Raw genomic sequence first — 22,070 nt, 5'->3', positions numbered from 1 at the left:
ATATACCCCACACCCCTCACTGTAACACTCTCTGATACACCCCACACCCCTCACTGTAACACTCTCTGATATACCCCACACCCTTCACTGTAACACTCTCTGATATACCCCACACCCTTCACTGTAACACTCTCTGATATACCCCACACCCCTCACTGTGACACTCTCTGATATACCCTACACCCCTCACTGTAACACCCTGACCCCTGCCTCTCCCTTCACTGTTCTGAGCCAGCACTACCCCAATACCTCCACTTCGCCCTCCCCCAGCAACGCCCTCTCCTCCATCCCTCTGAAACTTCCCCTCCCTCTTCCCAAACATCCCTGCCCAGGGTGTGTGGTTATTCCCGGAAACCCGCCCCTGGTTGTCTCCGTGCTGTGCTTCCACCCCCACCCCTCCTCCCTCTCCACCCCACCTCCTCCAGTCCAACCCCCAGGCCTCGCTCAGGCCTACCTCGAAGTTGATGTCCCCGCAGCAGTTACAGGCGAAGCAGGGCCCCACGATCCTCAGCACCGTCTCCCGCTCCACGTCCTGGACGGAGAACTTTGGCAGGAACGGGTGCCACGTCTGGGTCACGTAGCCGATGGTGTTACCGGGTGGTGACTGCACCTCCATCTGTTGCCGGCGGTGGGGAGCGGAGGGGGAGGGAATGGAGAGACAGGGTGAGGGAGTTGCCGTAGCGGGGGCGGGGCTGTTCCGATGCACCGCGACTGACCTCAAACCCAGGCTCCACCGTTCGCGCACAGGACTAGATTAGGTTCAGATATCTGGGCCAGCACGGATGAGTTGGGCTGAAGGCACCACACTCGCCACTCTGATCCCCAGCATCTGCAATCCTCACTTTCGCACTCTCTATGACAGTCAGGGCTTTGGGGTGTGTGGTGGCTGGATCGTCAAGCGCCCCGTTGCGATTCCCCCCCTCGTCAAACGGCCCTTCGCCCAGAGGTGGGAGACTCGGTGTGCATGTGCTTTCGAGGAGATGGTTTCCCCCACCCAGAGGATGGGGGTGAGCGTCCAGACTGCGGTCTCTGGGAGGCAGGTGACCCCATGACCTTCGACCACGACCCAAATGAGCGTGGTGTCTCTGTGCGGGGAGGTGAGGCCAATGCAGGTGGGTCAGCAGAGCTGAGGGGGCTGGCTGTTGAGGAGAGACTGGGGTTATATTGATTGGAACACAGAAGAATGAGGGGGAGGATCTTCTAGAAACATCCAAAATGATGAAGGGGATGGACAAGATAGACGTAGAGAGGATGTTTCCACTGGCCGGTGAGACTGGGACAAGAGGGCATTGCCTCAAGATTAGGGGGAGCAGGTTTAGATTCCCTACAGTGTTGAAACAGGCCCAACAAGCCCACACCGACCCTCCGAAGAGTAACCCACCCCCCTCTCAGGATGGAAGTGAGTTGGAACCTCTACACCCAGTTGGTTGGGAATCTGGGGAATTCCCTGCCCCGGGGAAGTCATTGACGCTACTTCAGTAATCGTTTTTCATGCTGAGGTAGATTTTTTTTTGAACAATAAAGGAATTCAGGGATACAGGTGAGAGGGCAAATGGCCGCCTCCTGCTCCTAGCTCTTATGTTTGTGTTTATGAAGATGTCGGAGCACTGTACCTTTAAGAGAGAGTGGAAACGCTAGTAAGGACTTTCAGAAGCACAAAGAGTCCTGGGAAATTTTAAAACATAGCATTTTGTCGGACAACTAGCAGTAGCTGGGTTGCCTGGAGACAAAAACAAACTCAAACTCGGCCAAACCATGCCCCGAGATACCAAACGTCAATCACGTCTGAGTTTAGTATTTTGACCATATTAAAATCAAAATTATCCGAAGTTTGGGGGAATAAATATTGAGACGTTTTGAAGTTAGTCAGAGCGGCTAAGAGAACTGCCCAGTGACCAACTGATGTAAGAACTCTCAGTGAGGTACCTGTCTGGAGAAAAAAAACATTGACACCGACCTGGGACAGGGGGTGGGGCAAGCGGAGCTGGGCCGGACTGGGCAGAGGAGAACGGGGGCGGAGCAGCAGATGGGTGGGTGGGGCAGCCCCACTGCCTCACCCTGAGCACCTCCACGATACCCCATGCCCAGTCCCTCTGCCCCCTAGCCCTGCCTCACCCTTAGCCCCACCCCCTAGCCATGCCTCACCCCTAGCCCCACCCCTAGCCCTGCCTCACCCTTAGCCCCACCCCCTAGCCATGCCTCACCCCTAGCCCCACCCCTAGCCCTACCTCACCCCTAGCCCCACCCCCTAGCCCTACCTCACCTCTAGCCCCACCCCCTAGCCCTGCCTCACCCCTAGCCCCACCCCTAGCCCTGCCTCACCCCTAGCCCTACCCCCTAGCCCTACCTCACCCCTAGCCCCACCCCTAGCCCTGCCTCACCCTTAGCCCCACCCCCTAGCCATGCCTCACCCCTAGCCCCACCCCTAGCCCTACCTCACCCCTAGCCCCACCCCCTAGCCCTACCTCACCTCTAGCCCCACCCCCTAGCCCTGCCTCACCCCTAGCCCCAACCCAGTCAATTAGCCCCACCCTTAGCCAATTAGCCCCACCCTTAGCCCTGCCCCAGTCCCTCTGACACCACCCCTACCCCATTGGCCAGGCCAGGCCGGTTGCGGGCCTACCTCCTGAAGGCAGCAGGGGAACCAGCAGCTGGCGCAGCGGAAAGGCCTCACCAAGTGGATAACCTCGCGGTCCTGGTGGTCCAGCAGCTTCATCTGGAAGAAGCGGAGGGAGCCACAGCAGTTCCGGGTGCAGCAGTCACTCTTCTCCTTGGCGCTGTAGATCCTCTGGCCCATGCTGTTCTTCACCACGTACTTGTTCTTGGTCTCAAAGCTGAACAGAGCTGTGGTGGGGGGAACAGATCCGTTACCGAGGGTTATCACCTCAGCCACTCTAAACCAGGGCTCCCTGCTCCCTCCATCATAGAGGACAGAGGGGTGATGGGAGAGGGTGGGGGGGTTGATGGGAGAGGGCGGGGGGGGTTGATGGGAGAGGGCGGGGGGGGTTGATGGGAGAGGGCGGAGGGGTTGATGGGAGAGGGCGGGGGGGTTGATGGGAGAGGGCGGGGGGGGTTGATGGGAGAGGGCGGAGGGGTTGATGGGAGAGGGCGGGGGGGTTGAAGGGAGAGGGCGGAGGGATTGATGGGAGAGGGCAGCAGGGTTGATGGGAGAGGGCAGTAGGGTTGATGGGAGAGGGCGGAGGTGTTGATGGGAGACGGCGGAGGGGTTGATGGAAGAGGGCTGAGGGTTGATGGAAGAGGGCGGAGGGGTTGATGGGAGAGTGAGGAGGGGTTGATGGGAGAGGGCGGAGGGGTTGATGGGAGAGTGAGGAGGGGTTGATGGGAGAGTGAGGAGGGGTTGATGGGAGATGGCGGAGGGGTTGATGGGAGATGGCGGAGGGGTTGATGGGAGATGGCGGAGGGGTTGATGGGAGAGGGCGGGGGGGTTGATGGGAGAGGGCGGAGGGGTTGATGGGAGAGGGCGGAGGGGTTGATGGGAGAGGGCGGGGGGGTTGATGGGAGAGGGCGGAGGGGTTGATGGGAGAGTGAGGAGGGGTTGATGGGAGATGGCGGAGGGGTTGATGGGAGATGGCGGAGGGGTTGATGGGAGAGGGCGGGGGGGTTGATGGGAGAGGGCGGAGGGGTTGATGGGAGAGTGAGGAGGGGTTGATGGGAGAGGGCGGAGGGGTTGATGGGAGAAGGCGGGGGGGTTGATGGGAGATGGCGGGGGGGTTGATGGGAGATGGCGGAGGGGTTGATGGGAGATGGCGGAGGGGTTGATGGGAGAGGGCGGAGGGGTTGATGGGAGATGGCGGAGGGGTTGATGGGAGATGGCGGAGGGGTTGATGGGAGATGGCGGAGGGGTTGATGGGAGAGTGAGGAGGGGTTGATGGGAGATGGCGGAGGGGTTGATGGGAGATGGCGGAGGGGTTGATGGGAGATGGCGGAGGGGTTGATGGGAGAGTGAGGAGGGGTTGATGGGAGATGGCGGAGGGGTTGATGGGAGATGGCGGAGGGGTTGATGGGAGATGGCGGAGGGGTTGATGGGAGAGGGCAGAGGGGTTGATGGGAGATGGCGGGGGGGTTGATGGGAGAGTGAGGAGGGGTTGATGGGAGAGTGAGGAGGGGTTGATGGGAGATGGCGGAGGGGTTGATGGGAGATGGCGGAGGGGTTGATGGGAGAGTGAGGAGGGGTTGATGGGAGATGGCGGAGGGGTTGATGGGAGATGGCAGAGGGGTTGATGGGAGATGGCGGAGGGGTTGATGGGAGAGTGAGGAGGGGTTGATGGGAGAGTGAGGAGGGGTTGATGGGAGATGGCGGAGGGGTTGATGGGAGATGGCGGAGGGGTTGATGGGAGAGTGAGGAGGGGTTGATGGGAGATGGCGGAGGGGTTGATGGGAGATGGCGGAGGGGTTGATGGGAGATGGCGGAGGGGTTGATGGGAGAGTGAGGAGGGGTTGATGGGAGATGGCGGAGGGGTTGATGGGAGATGGCGGGGGGGTTGATGGGAGATGGCGGAGGGGTTGATGGGAGAGTGAGGAGGGGTTGATGGGAGATGGCGGAGGGGTTGATGGGAGAGGGCGGGGGGGTTGATGGGAGATGGCGGAGGGGTTGATGGGAATGGCGGAGGGGTTGATGGGAGATGGCGGAGGGGTTGATGGGAGATGGCGGAGGGGTTGATGGGAGAGGGCAGAGGGGTTGATGGGAGAAGGCAGGGGGGTTGATGGGAGAGTGAGGAGGGGTTGATGGGAGAGTGAGGAGGGGTTGATGGGAGAACATGGAGGACTGTCCATTCCTCTCGTTGGCGCACCTTACCTTCCACCACCTCTACTTTCTGATGGATGAGGATCTGATCAATCTGTGGGCAGAAAAGGAGAGTGTATGCATTTGGTATGTCTGCCTTTCCCATCGCAGCGTCTCTCACTGCTAACCCACCATGTCCACCCGCTAACCCACCATGTCCACCCGCTAACCCACCATGTCCACCCGCTAACCAACCATGTCCACCCGCTAACCCACCATGTCCACCCGCTAACCCACCATGTCCACCCGCTAACCAACCATGTCCACCCAGCCAACCCACCATGTCCACCCGCTAACCAACCATGTCCTCCCCTCTAACCCACCATGTCCACCCGCTAACCAACCATGTCCTCCCCTCTAACCCACCATGTCCACCCGCTAACCAACCATGTCCACCCAGCCAACCCACCTTGTCCACCCAGCCAACCCACCATGTACACCCAGCCAACCCACCATGTCCACCCGCTAACCAACCATGTCCTCCCCTCTAACCCACCATGTCCACGCGCTAACCAACCATGTCCTCCCCACTAACCCACCATGTCCTCCCCACTAACCCACCATGTACACCCAGCCAACCCACCATGTCCTCCCCACTAACCCACCATGTACACCCCACTAACCCACCATGTCCTCCCCACTGACCCACCATGTCCTCCCCACTAACCCACCATGTCCACCCCACTAACCCACCATGTACACCCCACTAACCCACCATGTCCTCCCCACTAACCCACCATGTCCTCCCCACTAACCCACCATGTCTACCCCACTGACCAACCATGTCCTTCCCACTAACCCACCATGTCCTCCCCGCTAGCCCACCATGTCTTCCCCACTGACCCACCATGTCCTCCCCACTAACCCACCATGTCCACCCCACTAACCCACCATGTCTACCCCACTGACCCACCATGTCCTCCCCACTAACCCACCATGTCCTCCCCACTAACCCACCATGTCCACCCCAACCCACCATGTCCTCCCCACTAACCCACCATGTCCTCCCCACTGACCCACCATGTCCTCCCCACTGACCCACCATGTCCTCCCCACTGACCCACCATGTCCTCCCCACTGACCCACCATGTCCTCCCCACTAACCCACCATGTCCTCCCCACTAACCCACCATGTCTACCCCACTAACCCACCATGTCCTCCCCACTAACCCACCATGTCCTCCCCACTAACCCACCATGTCCTCCCCACTAACCCACCATGTCCTCCCCACTAACCCACCATGTCCTCCCACTAACCCACCATGTCCACCCCACTAACCCACCATGTCCACCCCACTAACCCACTATGTCTACCCCACTAACCCACCATGTCCTCCCCACTAACCCATCATGTCCACCCCACTAACCCACCATGTCCTCCCCACTAACCCACCATGTCCTCCCCACTAACCCACCATGTCCTCCCCACTAACCCATCATGTCCACCCCACTAACCCACCATGTCCTCCCCACTAACCCACCATGTCCACCCCATTAACCCACCATGTCCTCCCCACTAACCCACCATGTCCTCCCCACTAACCCACCATGTCTACCCCACTAACCCACCATGTCCACCCCACTAACCCACCATGTCCTCCCCACTAACCCAACATGTCCTCCCCACTAACCCACCATGTCCTCCCCACTAACCCATCATGTCCACCCCACTAACCCACCATGTCCTCCCCACTAACCCACCATGTCCACCCCACTAACCCACCATGTCCTCCCCACTAACCCACCATGTCCACCCCACTAACCCACCATGTCCTCCCCACTAACCCACCATGTCCTCCCCACTAACCCACCATGTCCTCCCCACTAACCCACCATGTCCTCCCCACTAACCCACCATGTCCTCCCCACTAAACCATCATGTCCACCCCACTAACCCACCATGTCCTCCCCACTAAGCCATCATGTCCACCCCACTAACCCACCATGTCTACCCCACTAACCCACCATGTCCTCCCCACTAACCCACCATGTCCTCCCCACTAACCCACCATGTCCTCCCCACTAACCCACCATGTCCACCCCACTAACCCACCATGTCCTCCCCACTAACCCACCATGTCTTCCCCACTAACCCACCATGTCCACCCCACTAACCCACCATGTCCTCCCCACTAACCCACCATGTCCTCCCCACTAACCCACCATGTCCACCCCACTAACCCACCATGTCCACCCCACTAACCCACCATGTCCTCCCCACTAACCCACCATGTCCTCCCCACTAACCCACCATGTCCTCCCCACTAACTCACCATGTCCACCCCACTAACCCACCATGTCCACCCCACTAACCCACCATGTCTACCCCACTAACCCACCATGTCCTCCCCACTAACCCACCATGTCCTCCCCACTAACCCACCATGTCCTCCCCACTAACCCACCATGTCCTCCCCACTAACCCACCATGTCCACCCCACTAACCCACCATGTCCTCCCCACTAACCCACCATGTCCTCCCCACTGACCCACCATGTCCTCCCCACTAACCCACCATGTCCACCCCACTAACCCACCATGCCCAATCCCCGGGGACATTGCCCCAATCTCCAACACCTCAGTCTCCAATACCCTCGCCCATGGGGCGGGGAACTCCAAACACCCCATCCTAATTGCCCCTTGAACTGAGGGCCTTGCTCAAAGCAGGGTGTGGGTGGCGTGGGAGGGCGGCAGAATTAGGCCACTCGGCCCATCAAGTCTGCTGTCGCTCCCCCCATCAGTTCGCTATCCCTCAAGGTGCAGTCGCGAACCCCGCTGGGTTAAACGACGGTGAATGATTGGCCGTCACTGAGATTAGATTTTATGTCCCGATGTGTTTTGGGACCATCCATCAGCCTCCCTCCCGTTCTCCCGCACCCCCGCTGGGATTTGAACAGTGAATCCCTGGATTGTTGCTGGTGATTTTCCACTACTCCATCTCTTTCAAAAGGCCTGGGAGCTTCTAATCTTCCAGCCAAAGCAATGACCACCTTCCCTGTGCATCTGGATTTTCCAGTCTTTTTCCAAGTGTCACAGATAAACACAAACTAGAGGAGATAGGGAGCAGGAGCAGATGAGAAAGCCCCTGTTCCCACTTGCCTACGGTCCCAGTGAATGGTCTTTGCCCGAAACGTCGATTTTTCCTGCTCCTCGGATGCTGCCTGACCTGCTGCGCTTTTCCAGCAACACATTTTCAGCTCTGATCTCCAGCATCTACAGACCTCACTTTCTCCTCAGTTCCCTTTACCCAACCACAATGGGTTATGGAAACTCAGCCTCTGAGTATGTTTGAGATACAGTCGGACAGTCATACAGCAGGGAAATAAACCCTTCAGCCCAACCAGTCCATGCTGAACATAATCTGTTTTCTTTAATCACTCACGGGATGGCTAGGCCCAGTATTTATTGCCAATTCCCAGTTGCCCATTGCTGTGGAATCACGTGTAGGCCTGACCAGGTAAAGATGGCAGCTTCCTCCCCCGAAGGACCTTAGCAAGACACGTGGGATTTTCCCGATAATGGTTTCGCGGTCACCATTAGATTCTTAATTCCTTGAATTAAAATTCCACCATCAGCCGAGGCCGGATGTGAACCTGGGTCCCCGGAACGTTATCTGGATTAACAAGTCCGTCGATAACATCACTCAGCCATCACCTCCCCAGATTAAACCAGTCCCAGCTGCCTGCTCCTGGCCCATATCCCTATAAACCTTTCCTACTCATGTCCTTATCCAAATATCTGTTAAACGTTGTAACTCCACCCGCATCCACCACTTCCTCAGGAAGATTGTTCCACACACGAACCACCCTCTGTGTGAAAAAAATTACCCTTCCTGGTTTTTACGTCTCTCTCACCTAAAACATATGCCCGCCTCGTCCTGAAATCCACCACCCTCTGGAAAAGACATCTACCATTCTATATCCCTCGTGATTTTATAAACCCCTGTAAGGTCACCCCTCAGCCTCCAACGCTCCAGGGAAAACAGCCCCAGCCTACCCAGTCTCTCCTTCTAAACCAAACCCTCCATTAGATAAGATTAGATTCCCTACAGTGTGGAAACAGGCCCTTCGGCCCAACCAGTCCACACCGACCCTCCGGAGAGTAACCCGCCCAGACCCATTTCCCTCTGACTAATGTACCAAACACTATGGGTAATTTAGCACGGCCTAACCTGCACATCCCTGGGCATTGTGGGTAATTTAGCATGACCAATCCACCCTAACCTGCACATCTTTGGACTGTGGGAGGAAACCGGAGCACTCGGAGGAAACCCACGCAGACACAGGGAGAATGTGCAAACTCCACACAGTCGCCTGAGGTGGGAATTGAACCCGGGTCTCTGGCGCTGTGAGGCAGCAGTGCTAACCACTGTGCCACCCGTCCATTCCTGGCAATGTCCGGGTAAATCTCTTCAAAGCCCTCTCCAGGTTAATAATATCCTTCCTGTAACAGGGTGACCAGAACTGCACACAGTACTCCAGAACGGGCCTCACCTGACTTAGGGGTTGATGGGTTGTCCGTGGTGTGAAGGATTATGGGAGGGGGAATAGTGTTCAACCAGCTACGACCGTATTAAATGGGGGAGCAGGTTCAGCGGTCCTGTTCCCATGGACTCATGCGGAAAGCCCTGACAGGTTCGACGCGGTAATGTTCATAAGGGCAAGGAAGCTAAATGGTTAACACCATGAGGTTTTTTCGAAATGTGTCCTTCCTCTCAGTTCCTGTCCCAGTTCCAGGAATAACAAGGAAAAAAAAATGCAACTACGGCAGAAAGCCAAATCCAAACTTCCCACTTGCTAAAGGAACAGAGTATAAATATCGGGAAGTGTTGGGCAATGTATTAGTGATACTGCAACTGCAGTGTTATCGCACACTTCCTCACATGTTCAGAGGGGTTTCACCCAAGCGATTCCAGAAATTGAGGGGTTTGTTTTACAAGGGAGAGATTGAGCAGTTGAGGCCTACGTTCTCAGGCATCGACCGAGGAGATCTCATTGAGGACCAGTAACCAATACCTAGGGAGGCAGCACCCTCGATAAACGTCATATCCCGCAAAGTTTACCGTAATTGTCTGTCCAATTATTATCGTTTCCTTTCAGTGGATCGCATGAACGAAAATATACTTGTCCAATCGAATGGCCACACAGAATATCAACATTTTGATTCAATTTCTCCTCAATGTCGGAATACCCCAGGTGAGGGGAATTCCAAAACTAGAGGGTTTAAGGTGAGAAGGGAAAGATTTAAAAGGAACCTAAGGGGCAACTTTTTCACACAGAGGGTGGTACATGTAAGGAATGAGCTGCCAGAGGATGTGGTGGAGGCTGGTACAATTGCAACATTTAAGAGGCATTTGGATGGGTATATGAATAGGAAGGGTTTGGAGGGATATGGGCCAGGTACTGGCAGGTGGGACCAGATTGGGTTGGGATATCTGGTCAGCATGGACGGGTTGGACCTAAGGGTCTGTCTCCATGCTGTACATCGCTATGACTCCAGTCCTGTGGAGTGTTGCTGAACAAAGAGACCTTGGAGTGCAGGTTCATAGCTCCTTGAAAGTGGGGTTGCAGGTAGATAGGATAGTGAAGAAGGTGTTTGGTATGCTTTCCTTTATTGGTCAGAGTATTGAATACAGGGAGTTGGGAGGTCATGTTGCGGCTGTACAGGACATTGGTTAGGCCACTTTTGGAATATTGCGTGCAATTCCGGTCTCCTTCCTATCAGAAAGATGTTGTGAAACATGAAAGGGTTCAGAAAAGATTTACAAGGATATTGCCAGGGTTGGAGGATCTGAGCTACAGGGAGAGGCTGAACAGGCTGGGGCTGTTTTCCCTGGAGCGTCGGAGACTGAGGGGTGACCTCATAGAGGTTTACAAAATCATGAGGGGCATAGATAGGATAAATAGACAAAGTCTTTTCCCTGGGGTTGGGGAGTCCAGAACTAGAGGGCATAGGTTTAGGGTGAGAGGGGAAAGATATAAAAAAGATCTAAGGGGCAACTTTTTCACGCAGAGGGTGGTACGGGTATGGAATGAGCTGCCAGAGGAAGTGGTGGAGGCTGGTACAATGACAGGATTTAAAACATTACAGCATTAAATCACAATAGCAGGGTCTGTTTCCATGCTGTACATCTCTATGATTCTATAAGTGATTTTTGCTGTAAATAAAGTGTAAAAGTTATGTGTGTAGCCCCTCCCCCCCCACCCCTGCACCGCGTTTCTGTTACACAGTGCGTGTTTTTACATTGATTATGTGGACGTCCTGACTATCCAGAACATTTTATCAACTGGCCCATTCCTGGTCCCATAGGAGTTGGTTAATAAAAAGGTTTGCTCTGTATAAAGCAGACAGAAGGGATGTTTCCTCAAGTGGGTAAATCTCGAATGAGAGGTCATTGCTTTAGAACAAGGGACAACAGGTTTACATCAGGAAGGAGGAGGAATTGTTTCTGTTCTGAAGGTGTAGAGGTGTGTACTGTACATTTAAGAGAGAGAGGAAGCTAGGAAGGACTGACTGAAAGCAAAGAGAGTCCTGAACAAAGTAACAATGTAAGGATTGGTTGAATCAAATAGCTGGTGATGAGTTGCCATGGAACAAAAACAAATTCAAATTCAGCCGATCAGTTTAACTTATGCCCCCAAGATACCAAAATCCAATCGAATTTGATTTTTACTGTTTGTGACAACATCAAACCGATGAAATGGTGTGATGTTTTGGGATAAAAAACTGGACATTTTGAACAGTTAGGGGGAGACCTGCCAGGCAAACTAGCAAGTACACACTGCCACCTGAATAACCCTCTGAAGGGTACCTGCTCATATGAAAGGGCCATAAAGCAGAACGCCAAAGAAAAGACGACAGAGCAACATCTGCGGAGGAAGATACCAAAAGAAGATTTGACAGCTGGCTAGATTCGAAATTTGAATCTCTTTTTGTAAATCTTAATTGGGGTTTTTAATCAGACCAGCGTTGTAGAGCGGGGAGGTAAAAGATAGGTTTACCAGAAAGCAGTGGCAAATAGCTGTTTAGAAATAAAACTGTTAATTTTTACTTTAAATAGTAGCCTCTGGGGTGGTTCTGTGCCTCGGGAAATCGAACAGGTTACAGGGTGAGGTGGGCTTCTCTGTGTGTGGGGTCTCGATGAGCAGAGGGGCCTACCCCACGTCGTAACACTTCCCTCAAAGGTTTGCGAATCTGCGGAGGCCGGGACTCAGGATAAATCGAAGGTGGAGACGTATTTCAAGCAGTGAGGGGCTGGAATTGGGAGTGGGTGGGAGAGTGGAGTTGAGACCAGGACGTGAGATCAGCCACAATTGTACTGGACAGCAAAGCCCCCTCCCTCCTCACTTAAGGACTGGACAGTACCAGCCCGGGTGCACTCTCACTAATACATTGCTCATTGGCTGTAGCTTCACTCCCGTTTTCCCGTTACGGAGAGAGAAACCGGGAGGAAGGACAGGTTTGTACAAAGGGGGCTGAACGTGCCCACCCGCTCGACGCCCAACGCCCCCGAGCTTTACCTGTGTCAGGTAGTCCAGTTCCCGATTGGCAGCTGACCCGCCGATCAGAGGGCTGTGAACGATGCCGGGTTCCTCCTCAGGGTGCCTGCGGTGGGCAGCCGTGGGTGGGGCAGGAACTCCCGGGACACTGTAAGGGGCCGGTGGGCTGACGGGGTGAGGGGGCATGTTGGGCTGGGGGTGGGGCAGGAAGCCAAGGGGAGGAGCATCGTGCCCCAGGGGTCCCGGGGCAGGGCCGTAGCCGTACGGCGACACAGGGTACGGGGGGGCATGGGGGGAGGGGTAAGGGGAAGGCCCGGTCGGGTAACCTGAAACAAAAACAAAACAGAGTAAGTACAGTGTAGAGGGAGCTTTACTCTGTATCTAACCCCGTGCTGTACCTGTCCTGGGAGTGTCTGATGGGGGACAGTGTAGAGGGAGCTTTACTCGGTATCTAACCCCGTCCTGTCCCTGTCCTGGGAGTGTTTGATGGGGGACAGTGTAGAGAGAGCTTTACTCTGTATCTAACCCTGTGCTGTCCATGTCCTGGGAGTGTATGATGGGGGGACAGTGTAGAGGAGCTTTACCGTGTAGCTGACCCCTTGCTGTCCCTATCCTGGGAATGTTTGATGGCGGGGGGAAAGTGTAGAGGGAGCTTTACTCTGTATCTAACCCCGTGCTGTCCCTCTCCTGGGAGTGTTTGATGGGGGACAGTGTAGAGAGAGCTTTACTCTGTATCTAACCATGTGTTGTCCCTGTCCCTGGGAGTGTTTGATAGGGGACAGTGTAGAGGGAGCTTTACTCTGTATCTAACCCTGTGCTGCCTATGTCCTGAGATTGTTTGATGGGAGACAGTGTAAAGGGAGCTTAACTCTGTATCTAACCCTGTGCTGTCCTGTCCTGGGAGTGTTTGATGGGGGACAGTGTAGAGAGAGCATTACTCTGTATCTAACCATGTGTTGTCCCTGTCCTGGGAGTGTTTGATGGGGGGGACAGTGTAGAGGGAGCTTTACTCTGTATCTAACCCTGTGCTGTCCCTGTTTTGGGAGCGTTTGATGGTGGACAGTGTAGAGGGAGCTTTACTCTGTATCTAACCCCATGCTGTCTCTGTCCTGGGGAGTGTTTGATGGGGGGACAGTGTAGAGGGAGCTTTACTCACTATCTAACCCCGTGCTGTCCCTGTCCTGGGAGTGTTTAATGGGGGAACAGTGTAGAGGGAGCTTTACTCTGTATCTAACCCCGTGCTGTCCCTGTCCTGGGAGTGTTTGATGGGGGACAGTGTAGAGGGAGCTTTACTCTGTATCTAACCCTGTGCTGCCTATGTCCTGAGATTGTTTGATGGGGGACAGTGTAGAGGGAGCTTTACTCTGTATCTAACCCCGTGCTGTCCTGTCCTGGGAGTGTTTGATGGGGGACAGTGTAGAGAGAGCTTTACTCTGTATCTAACCATGTGTTGTCCCTGTCCCTGGGAATGTTTGATAGGGGACAGTGTAGAGGGAGCTTTACTCTGTATCTAACCCTGTGCTGCCTATGTCCTGAGATTGTTTGATGGGAGACAGTGTAAAGGGAGCTTAACTCTGTATCTAACCCTGTGCTGTCCTGTCCTGGGAGTGTTTGATGGGGGACAGTGTAGAGAGAGCATTACTCTGTATCTAACCATGTGTTGTCCCTGTCCTGGGAGTGTTTGATGGGGGGGACAGTGTAGAGGGAGCTTTACTCTGTATCTAACCCTGTGCTGTCCCTGTTTTGGGAGCGTTTGATGGTGGACAGTGTAGAGGGAGCTTTACTCTGTATCTAACCCCATGCTGTCTCTGTCCTGGGGAGTGTTTGATGGGGGGACAGTGTAGAGGGAGCTTTACTCTGTATCTAACCCCATGCTGTCCCTGTCCTGGGGAGTGTTTGATGGGGGGACAGTGTAGAGGGAGCTTTACTCTGTATCTAACCCCATGCTGTCCCTGTCCTGGGGAGTGTATGATGGGGGACAGTATAGAGGGAGCTTTACTCTGTATCTAACCCCATGCTGTCTCTGTCCTGGGGAGTGTTTGATGGGGGACAGTGTAGAGGGAGCTTTGTGATGAATTTCAGTCAGTGCTGATGACAGCTGACTTTTATAAAGCTGGCGTGACCCTGTGTTCGGATGTGTTCCCCAGTTCCAAACCCCACATGACATACCTGGTGCGGACATTAAACCGTTTTAGAGCCCCTTTCTGGCTTCAGAAACATTCAGTGTGGCCCGGGGACAGTAGCAGCTGGCTCTGGAGAACAGGAATGTATAATTAATTCATCGCTTCTGAAAACGCCCCAGACTGTTTCCTCTTAAACGTATCCCCTGTAGAATTGAATGTCCTGGGAGGGGCCATCGAAATATGGAACAAAATACTTTCAGGTGGTGCGCGAGAGGTTCGAACCTGTTTCAGCGCCACGTTCTGTGTTACTTACAGAGCTCGCTTTGTGTTAATGAGGGATCACGTAACATCATGGGATTGTTCTACTGTTCAGCAGTCCTGTACCCGACTGCTGGGCTGTGTGGCATTATATTTCCAGAGATTTACATATTGGCAATCTATAAACATCGTTCCCCAATTCCCTGTCAATGGAGCAGAACCCAGTGCCTTTTTTAGTATTTTATACACCACCCACTGTCCCATCAATGTTATTAGATTAGATTAGATTACTTACAGTGTGGAAACAGGCCCAACAAGTCCACACCGACCCGCCGAAGCGCAACCCACCCATACCCCTACATTTACCCCTTCACCTATCTATTGATCCTGTTTGCGGCCGTCCCTAGTTGCCCCCTGAGAAGGGAGGCTGCCTTCTTGAACCGCTGTTGTGGGTTGACGCACACAGAGCCCTTCGGCAGGGAGCTCCAGGATTCTGACCCAGCGACACTGGAGGAACGGCCGATATATTCCCAACTCAGGATGGGGAATCTGCTGCCCCTTTTCCTTCCAGATGGAAGTGGGTTGTGGGTTTGGACAGTGAGTTTAATCCAACGGGGACACAGCGAAGGAAGAGGGTCTATGTCGAAATAGCGTTGGAGAGAGAGGGAGAGGGAGAGACAGAGATAACACACCCCAGGTGCAGCCAGCTCCTTTTAAGATAGTTGCTATTTAGCCTTATATCCCTCCACCTCTGGAGTGGAATTGACCTGATCCCGGACCTCCCATCTCAGAGGTAGGGACACTCCCGCCACACCGCAACTCGAAGACTATTGAGGGTATCCAGGAATGTACAGTTAAGGTTGAGATATCAGGTCAGCCATTATATTACTGAACAGCAGAAGTGGGCTGGACAGGCCGAATGGCCTACCTTTACTCATGGATATTAATGGAGGGAATCTTTTTTAATTCACCCATGCCACTTCCTGGTGAGGACTAAACATTCACGGTCTCTGTTTCCATGGAAACGACAGGCATGGATAATCAGGACGATGATAGGCCCTGCCCTTCCAAGACGCACAGAAACAGAAATGATAGTAGGCCCTTCAGCCTTCTGTGCCACCCAGTAAGTGACCAGCGAGCCCACTACCCGAATCCTGGCCAACTCTTGATATCTACTTCCGTCTCGGAAACACACTGGGCCTTAACCACACGTCCTGTGGTGGTGAATTCCCACGGGCTCACCCCTCTCCCATCAAATCCCGGAAATCGTAGAATCCTGACAGCATGGAAGCAGGCCATTTGGCCCACTGAGTCCACACCAACCCTCCAAAGAGCATCCCACCCCGACAGATCCTCGCCCCATCCCTTCACTACCTGTGGCTAACCCATCCGAACCTGCACACCCCTGGACACTATGGGTAATTTATCACAGCCAATCCACCCTAACCTGCACATCCCTGGACACTATGGGTAATTTAGCATGGCCAATCCACCCTAACCTGCACATCCCTGGGCACTATGGGTAATTTAGCACGGCCAATCCACCCTAACCTGCACATCCCTGGACACTATGGGTAATTTAGCACGGCCAATCCACCCTAACCTATACATTCCTGGACACTATGGGTAATTTATCACGGCCAATCCACCCTAACCTGCACATCCCTGGGCACTATGGGTAATTTAGCACAGCCAATCCATCCTAACTTGCATATCTATGGGCACTATGGGTAATTTAGCACGGCCAATCCACCCTAACCTGCACATCCCTGGGCACTATGTGAAATTTAGCATGGCCAATCCATCCTAACTTGCATATCCCTGGACACTATGGGTAATTCAGCATGGCCAATCCACCCTAATCTGCACATCCCTGAGAACTATGGATAATTCAGCATGGCCAATCCACCCTAACCTGCACATCCCTGGGCACTATGGGTAATTCAGCATGGCCAATCCACCCTAATCTGCACATCCCTGGGCACTATGGGTAATTTAGCATGGCCAATCCACCCTAACCTGCACATCCCTGGGCACTATGGGTAATTCAGCACGGCCAATCCACCCTAACCTGCACATCCCTGGGCACTATGGGTAATTCAGCACGGCCAATCCACCCTAACATACTCATCTCTATGATTGTGGGAGGAATCCGGAGGAAACCTACACAGACAGGGGGAGAATGTGCAAACCACACAGACAGTCTCCCTGAAGCTGGAATTGATCCCAGGACCCGGGTGTTGTGAGGCAGCAGTGCTAACCACTGAGCCACCCCATAGTTTTAAATAAATTCTATCTGAATCCTTAAACTATGACCCCTCTTCCTCCCCGGTTCCAGACTGCCCCCCCCCCCAACCTCCCCCCCTACCACCCCCTCCCCACACCACTATCAGGAACATTCTCCCTGCATCTCGCCTGCCTGGACCCCGTTTGAATTATCTAAGTTTCTGCCTGATTCTTTTTAAACTCCGGTGAATACATTCCGAACTGACGCATTCCAGGCTGCCTGCTCTGGGCGTGAACACATTGTCGAGCCCAACAATTCAGGCTCACCACAGAATGAGCCCTCTCACACCACAACAGAAGGGAACCGGAGGCGGGACCAGGGGGATTGGACCGTCGGGTTTTGGGGTTGGACGGGGGGGGAGAGAGTGGGAAATGTCCCCCGAGTTGACAACCGGAGATGGGAGCTGGTCCCGACTGAGGTCGTCCAGAGAGCGTCGAGCCTCAGCACAAATTCTGCTCGAATCTGTCACGGAGGATGTTTTTATTTTTAACTGCAGGTTCTGCGCTTAATTATCTCCATGTCTTGTCCTGAGGGCAGTGACTCAGTCTGACATGCAGCTGCCATCAGTCTCCAACTCCCTGGGCCTACGGTTCAGAAACAGTCAGTCAGTCAGTGACCAGGTATCTCCTAGCATTCCTGGCTCCCGGTGGCTCCAAGGGGCTGGATTAACGCCAACGTTGAGTCCACGTCTGGAGGTCTGCTCGGACAGACGGGGTCAGGGCCGCAAAGGGAGTTTTTTGTTCAGAAAGAACCAGACTAGTGACTGGATGGGGCGGGTTCCCTGACACAGAAAGGGTTGGGTAGGCTTGGCTCGTCTCTGTCAGGAATTTGGAAGAATTTAAGACTTGATCGAAATCTATTGGACTCCGGGCAAACTGAATGAATTAGGCCATTCCGCCCATCTAACAATCTGCCCTTCTATTGGGTATGATCACAGCTGAGCGGACTTTTCAGGTTAGGGAGGTGAGGCCTAGTGGTATTTATCGCTCGGCGATTAGTCCTGAGACTCGGGTAATGTTCCCACCTCGATTGAATTCAAATTCAATTTTTTTAAAAAGATCTGGAAGTCTAATGACGACCATGAATCCATTGGGAAAAACCCCCTTTCCTTAAGGGAAGGGAACTGCCATCGTTACCTGGTCTGGCCTACACGTGACTCCAGTCCTACAGCAATGTGGTCAACTCTTAACTACCCCCTGGGCAATTCGGGATGGGCAATAAATGCTGGGCCCAGCCAGCGACTCCCAAATCCCATGAAAAAACGAGGTTTCACTCTTGCTCCTACCCTTGGATCCTTCCCCACCCCCCAAGCGCCAAACGCAAATCTATCCATCTATCCTCCCCCCTTCGAGATATTTGACCATCCCTTCCACCCCCCCCCCCCCCCCAACACAACCTGCACCACCGTTGGAAGCAGAGATTACAGAGTCTCGTCTTGTGGAAGGATCTAGAACTACCGGGGTGGTCGCCCTTTACAACATCGGAAAAGAAGACGAACATTTTTTTTCTCTCGAGAGGGCGCAACCCTTGGGCAACTCTCTCTCTCTCTCTCTCTCTCTCCATCTCTCTCTCCCTCCCTCCAAAAGGGAAGAGTCTCTGAATCTTTTTCCAAAGGGAGAGGTCCCTGAGGGTGGGCGGGAATGTTCATTGCATCACACACATCTCAATAACCACATCTCCTCCCCTCAGTTATGGAATCTCAGTCATCTCTGTCACTACACACGAATGCTAAGCCGCATCATATTCCCCTTCGTCACTTAAGGCACTTTCCTCAGTCAATGCATTCATAATCCACTCCGACACAGGGGTAGAAGGACAGAGCAGGCTGAGTGGCCGTCTCCCGCAGTTGCCTCAGTTTCCCAGATGAGGGTGAGGGTCAATCCATCATTCGACACGGAGGGATTATCGGAAAGGCTCGGAGTGACCCGGTGAGAGAGATCCCCCCCAGGGAGCAGAGAATCAGGGAATTTGTTACGGAGCAGGAGGAAGGGGGCATTCGGCCCATCATGGTTCGTCAAACCAGCATCGTTACCCACTGCCCATTCCCAGTGCCATCTCCCTGCACCCCATTTCTATTCCAGGTGAACCTGCTCCCCCCATGTGCCAAGGCAGTGGCCCCCTGACCCCGGGCTGCTCTCTGGGTGGAGATCATTCCTTGCCCTTGCTCCTTTGATACGTCACTTTCAACCTGCGTTCCCTCCCCCACCCCGTTCTTGCCCCTTTTTGGGGCAGAAGTAGCTTCTCCTCTGCCCCCCCCCCCCCCCCTCCATGATGTTGAACCCTCTCTGGGATCTCCCTTCCTCTCTCCCAGGCTTCAATCCATCCCCACGCTGACCTTCCTCATCCCAGGGGACTGTTCTCATCCATCCCTCTCTCTCGCTCTCTCTCCCCCTGTCTCTCTCTCTCTCTGTGTCTCTCTCTCTCTCACTCACTCACCTCTCCTTCTCTCTACCTCTCTCTCCTCTGTCTCTCTCTCTCTCTCTCTTGCTCTGTCTCTTTCTCTCTCTCACACCCTGTGTCTCACTCTCTCTCTCTCCCCATTTTTCTCTCTCTCTCTCTCTCTTATTCTCTCCCCGGTCTCTCTGTCTCTCTCTCTCTCTCTCTCGTGCTCTGTTTCTCTCTCTCTCACACTGTGTCTCACTCTCTCTCTCTCCCTGTCTCTCCCATTGTTTCTCTCTCTGTCTCTCACTCTCTCTCTCTCTCTCTCTCTCTCTCTCGCTCCGATGTGTTCCCATCTTTCCTGCTGTTATGTGGGCCCTACAGCTGAAACTGAGGCCTCTGACGTTAGGGTGAGGAACAGCTTTGTTGGAACGCCTCTCAGGCTTGTGTCCAATCACCTATCGCAGGGGCTCGGGGAGCTCAAATTCGGAACGGAAAGGTGGTCTCTGTAATGGCGACCAGGAAACTGGCGTCGATCGTGTAAAAAAGCCCACCTGGTATCTTTTGGGGAGGGTAATCTGCCAACCTTGCCACATTGCAAACAAAGAGACCTTGGAGTGCAGGTTCATAGCTCCTTGAAAGTGGGGTCACAGGTAGATAGGATAGTGAAGAAGGAGTTTGGTATGCTTTCCTTTATTGGTCAGAGTATTGAGTACAGGAGTTGGGAGGTCATGTTGCGGCTGTACAGGACATTGGTTAGGCCACTGTTGGAATATTGCATGCAATTCTGGTCTCCTTCCTATCGGAAAGATGTTGTGAAACTTGAAAGGGTTCAGAAAAGATTTACAAGGATGTTGCCAGGGTTGGAGTATTTGAGCTATAGGGAGAGGCTGAACAGGCTGGGGCTGTTTTCCCTGGAGCGTCGGAGGCTGAGGGGTGACCTTATAGAGGTTTACAAAATTATGAGGGGCATGGATAGGATAAATAGACAAGGTCTTTTCTCCTGGGGTCGGGGACTCCAGAACTTGAGGGCATAGGGTTAAGGTGAGAGGGGATAGATATAAAAGGGACAACATTTTCACGCAGAGGGTGGTACGTGTACGGAATGAGCTGCCAGAGGATGTGCTGGAGGCTGGTACAATTGCAACATTTAAGAGGCATTTGGATGGGGGATATGACTAGGAAGGGTTTGGAGGGATATGGGCTGGGTGCTGGCAGGTGGGACTAGATTGGGTTGGGACATCTGGTCGGCATGGACGGGTTGGGCCGAAGGGTCTGTTTCCGTGATGTACATCTCTATGACTCTACACTTGACTCCAGTCCTATGGCGACGAGAGCTGGGTTGGATCTTAATTGTCCCCGGAATGGACGAGCACACTCAGTTTAAGGGGCAGTTAGGGATGCGTTGGTATCCCCATCCCATGAATGAAATAAAGATGAATCCAGGTTGAAGGTTCATGAGGTCGTGGGGAGCAGGCACTGGCGTGTTGTCAAACCGACGTTGCGGGTTGGGCCCAGGAACCGGACTAACAGCTCAGAGAGAGCGGCGCAGTTCGAGATCCCAGAATTCAGCACAACTGTTGACCCATGACCCCTGGCCAATTGGAAAGCTGAAAGACAGAGAGTGGGCTACACACCAACAACCTCACCCTCCTGTTCCTCTCTGCCTCAGCTGACTACTATTCCCATCCTGTACCTATCACCTTTCCCTTCGCAAACACCAAGACCATTTTTGCCCAACTGCTTGTTCCATTCCTCCAGGGGGTTGACTGTGGCACTTCCAGTGGTTCACCCTAATCGTAGTGCCGGACAGAGGCCATTCAGCCCATCGAGCATGCGCCGACCCACCGAAGATCACCCCACCCTAACCCTACATTTTCTCATTGGCTCACCCATCCTAACCTACACATCCCTGGACACTATGGGTAATTTAGCACGGCCAATCCACCCTAACCTGTACATCCCTGGGCACTATGGGTAATTTAGCACGGCCAATCCACCCTAACCTGCACATCCCTGGGCACTATGGGTAATTTAGCATGGCCAATCCACCCTAACCTGCACATCCCTGGGCACTATGGGTAATTTAGCACGGCCAATCCACCCCTAACCTGCACATCCCTGGGCACTATGGGTGATTTAGCACGGCCAATTCACCTAACCTGCACATCCTGAACACTATGGGTAATTTAGCACGGCCAATTCACCTGACCCTGCACATCTTTGGACTGTGGGAGGAAACCGGAGCACCCGGAGGAAACCCACGCAGACACGGGGAGAATGTGTAAACTCCACACAGACAGTCGCCCGAGACAGGAATCGAACCCTGGGTCCATGGCGCCGTGAGGCAGCAGCGCTAACCACTGAGCCACCGTGCCGCCCTATGATGGTTTAGGTGATTGTGACCTAAAGGAGAAACTTATGGAATGGCTTAACAGAAGGTAAAAGGTGTGCGAGAGAGAGAGAGAGAGAGACAGGGGCTGTGAGGTCCTGGGAAGGGGAATGCCAGAGCGGACAATCCCTGGGGCTGTGGAGAGGAGGCTGTAGGCGATGGGAATCGGAGAGGGATGAGGGAACTGGGTGGACAGCACAGGCTTTGGCAGGAGCCAATGAGGGGGGGGGTTCCAACAAGGGAGGGGGAGGGAGGCTGACGATGGTGACTCTATCCCTCCATCAGTCTGTCTGTCTGTCTGTCTGTTCTAGCCTGGTTTGAGTCGCCC

At 53.9% G+C, this 22,070-nt stretch overlaps 1 protein-coding gene across 3 annotated transcripts in view; it reads right to left on the bottom strand.

The window, feature by feature from the left end:
* Window positions 1–22,070, bottom strand: part of LOC122544433 (phospholipid scramblase 2-like) — a 39,356-nt gene that overhangs the window by 12,422 nt on the left and 4,864 nt on the right. For 2 of the 3 annotated variants that reach the window (XM_087983051.1, XM_087983053.1), the window contains exons 2-6: window positions 14,473–14,555; window positions 12,325–12,629; window positions 4,817–4,859; window positions 2,624–2,844; window positions 455–616 (exon numbers count right to left, since the gene is read on the bottom strand). In XM_087983051.1, coding sequence (XP_087839177.1) covers window positions 455–616; window positions 2,624–2,844; window positions 4,817–4,859; window positions 12,325–12,629; window positions 14,473–14,485 — 744 coding nt within the window. In that variant the 5' untranslated portion in view covers window positions 14,486–14,555. The remainder of the gene's footprint in view (window positions 1–454; window positions 617–2,623; window positions 2,845–4,816; window positions 4,860–12,324; window positions 12,630–14,472; window positions 14,556–22,070) is intronic. The other variant, XM_087983052.1, reaches the window with a different exon arrangement.

Source organism: Chiloscyllium plagiosum, unplaced genomic scaffold, assembly GCF_037043375.1.
Source record: "Chiloscyllium plagiosum isolate Xiang-an unplaced genomic scaffold, Cpla_swu_hap1 HiC_scaffold_44, whole genome shotgun sequence".
Taxonomy (NCBI): domain Eukaryota; kingdom Metazoa; phylum Chordata; class Chondrichthyes; order Orectolobiformes; family Hemiscylliidae; genus Chiloscyllium; species Chiloscyllium plagiosum.
Note: the sequence above shows the minus strand (reverse complement) of the source record. Positions and strands in the feature narration are given on the sequence as shown.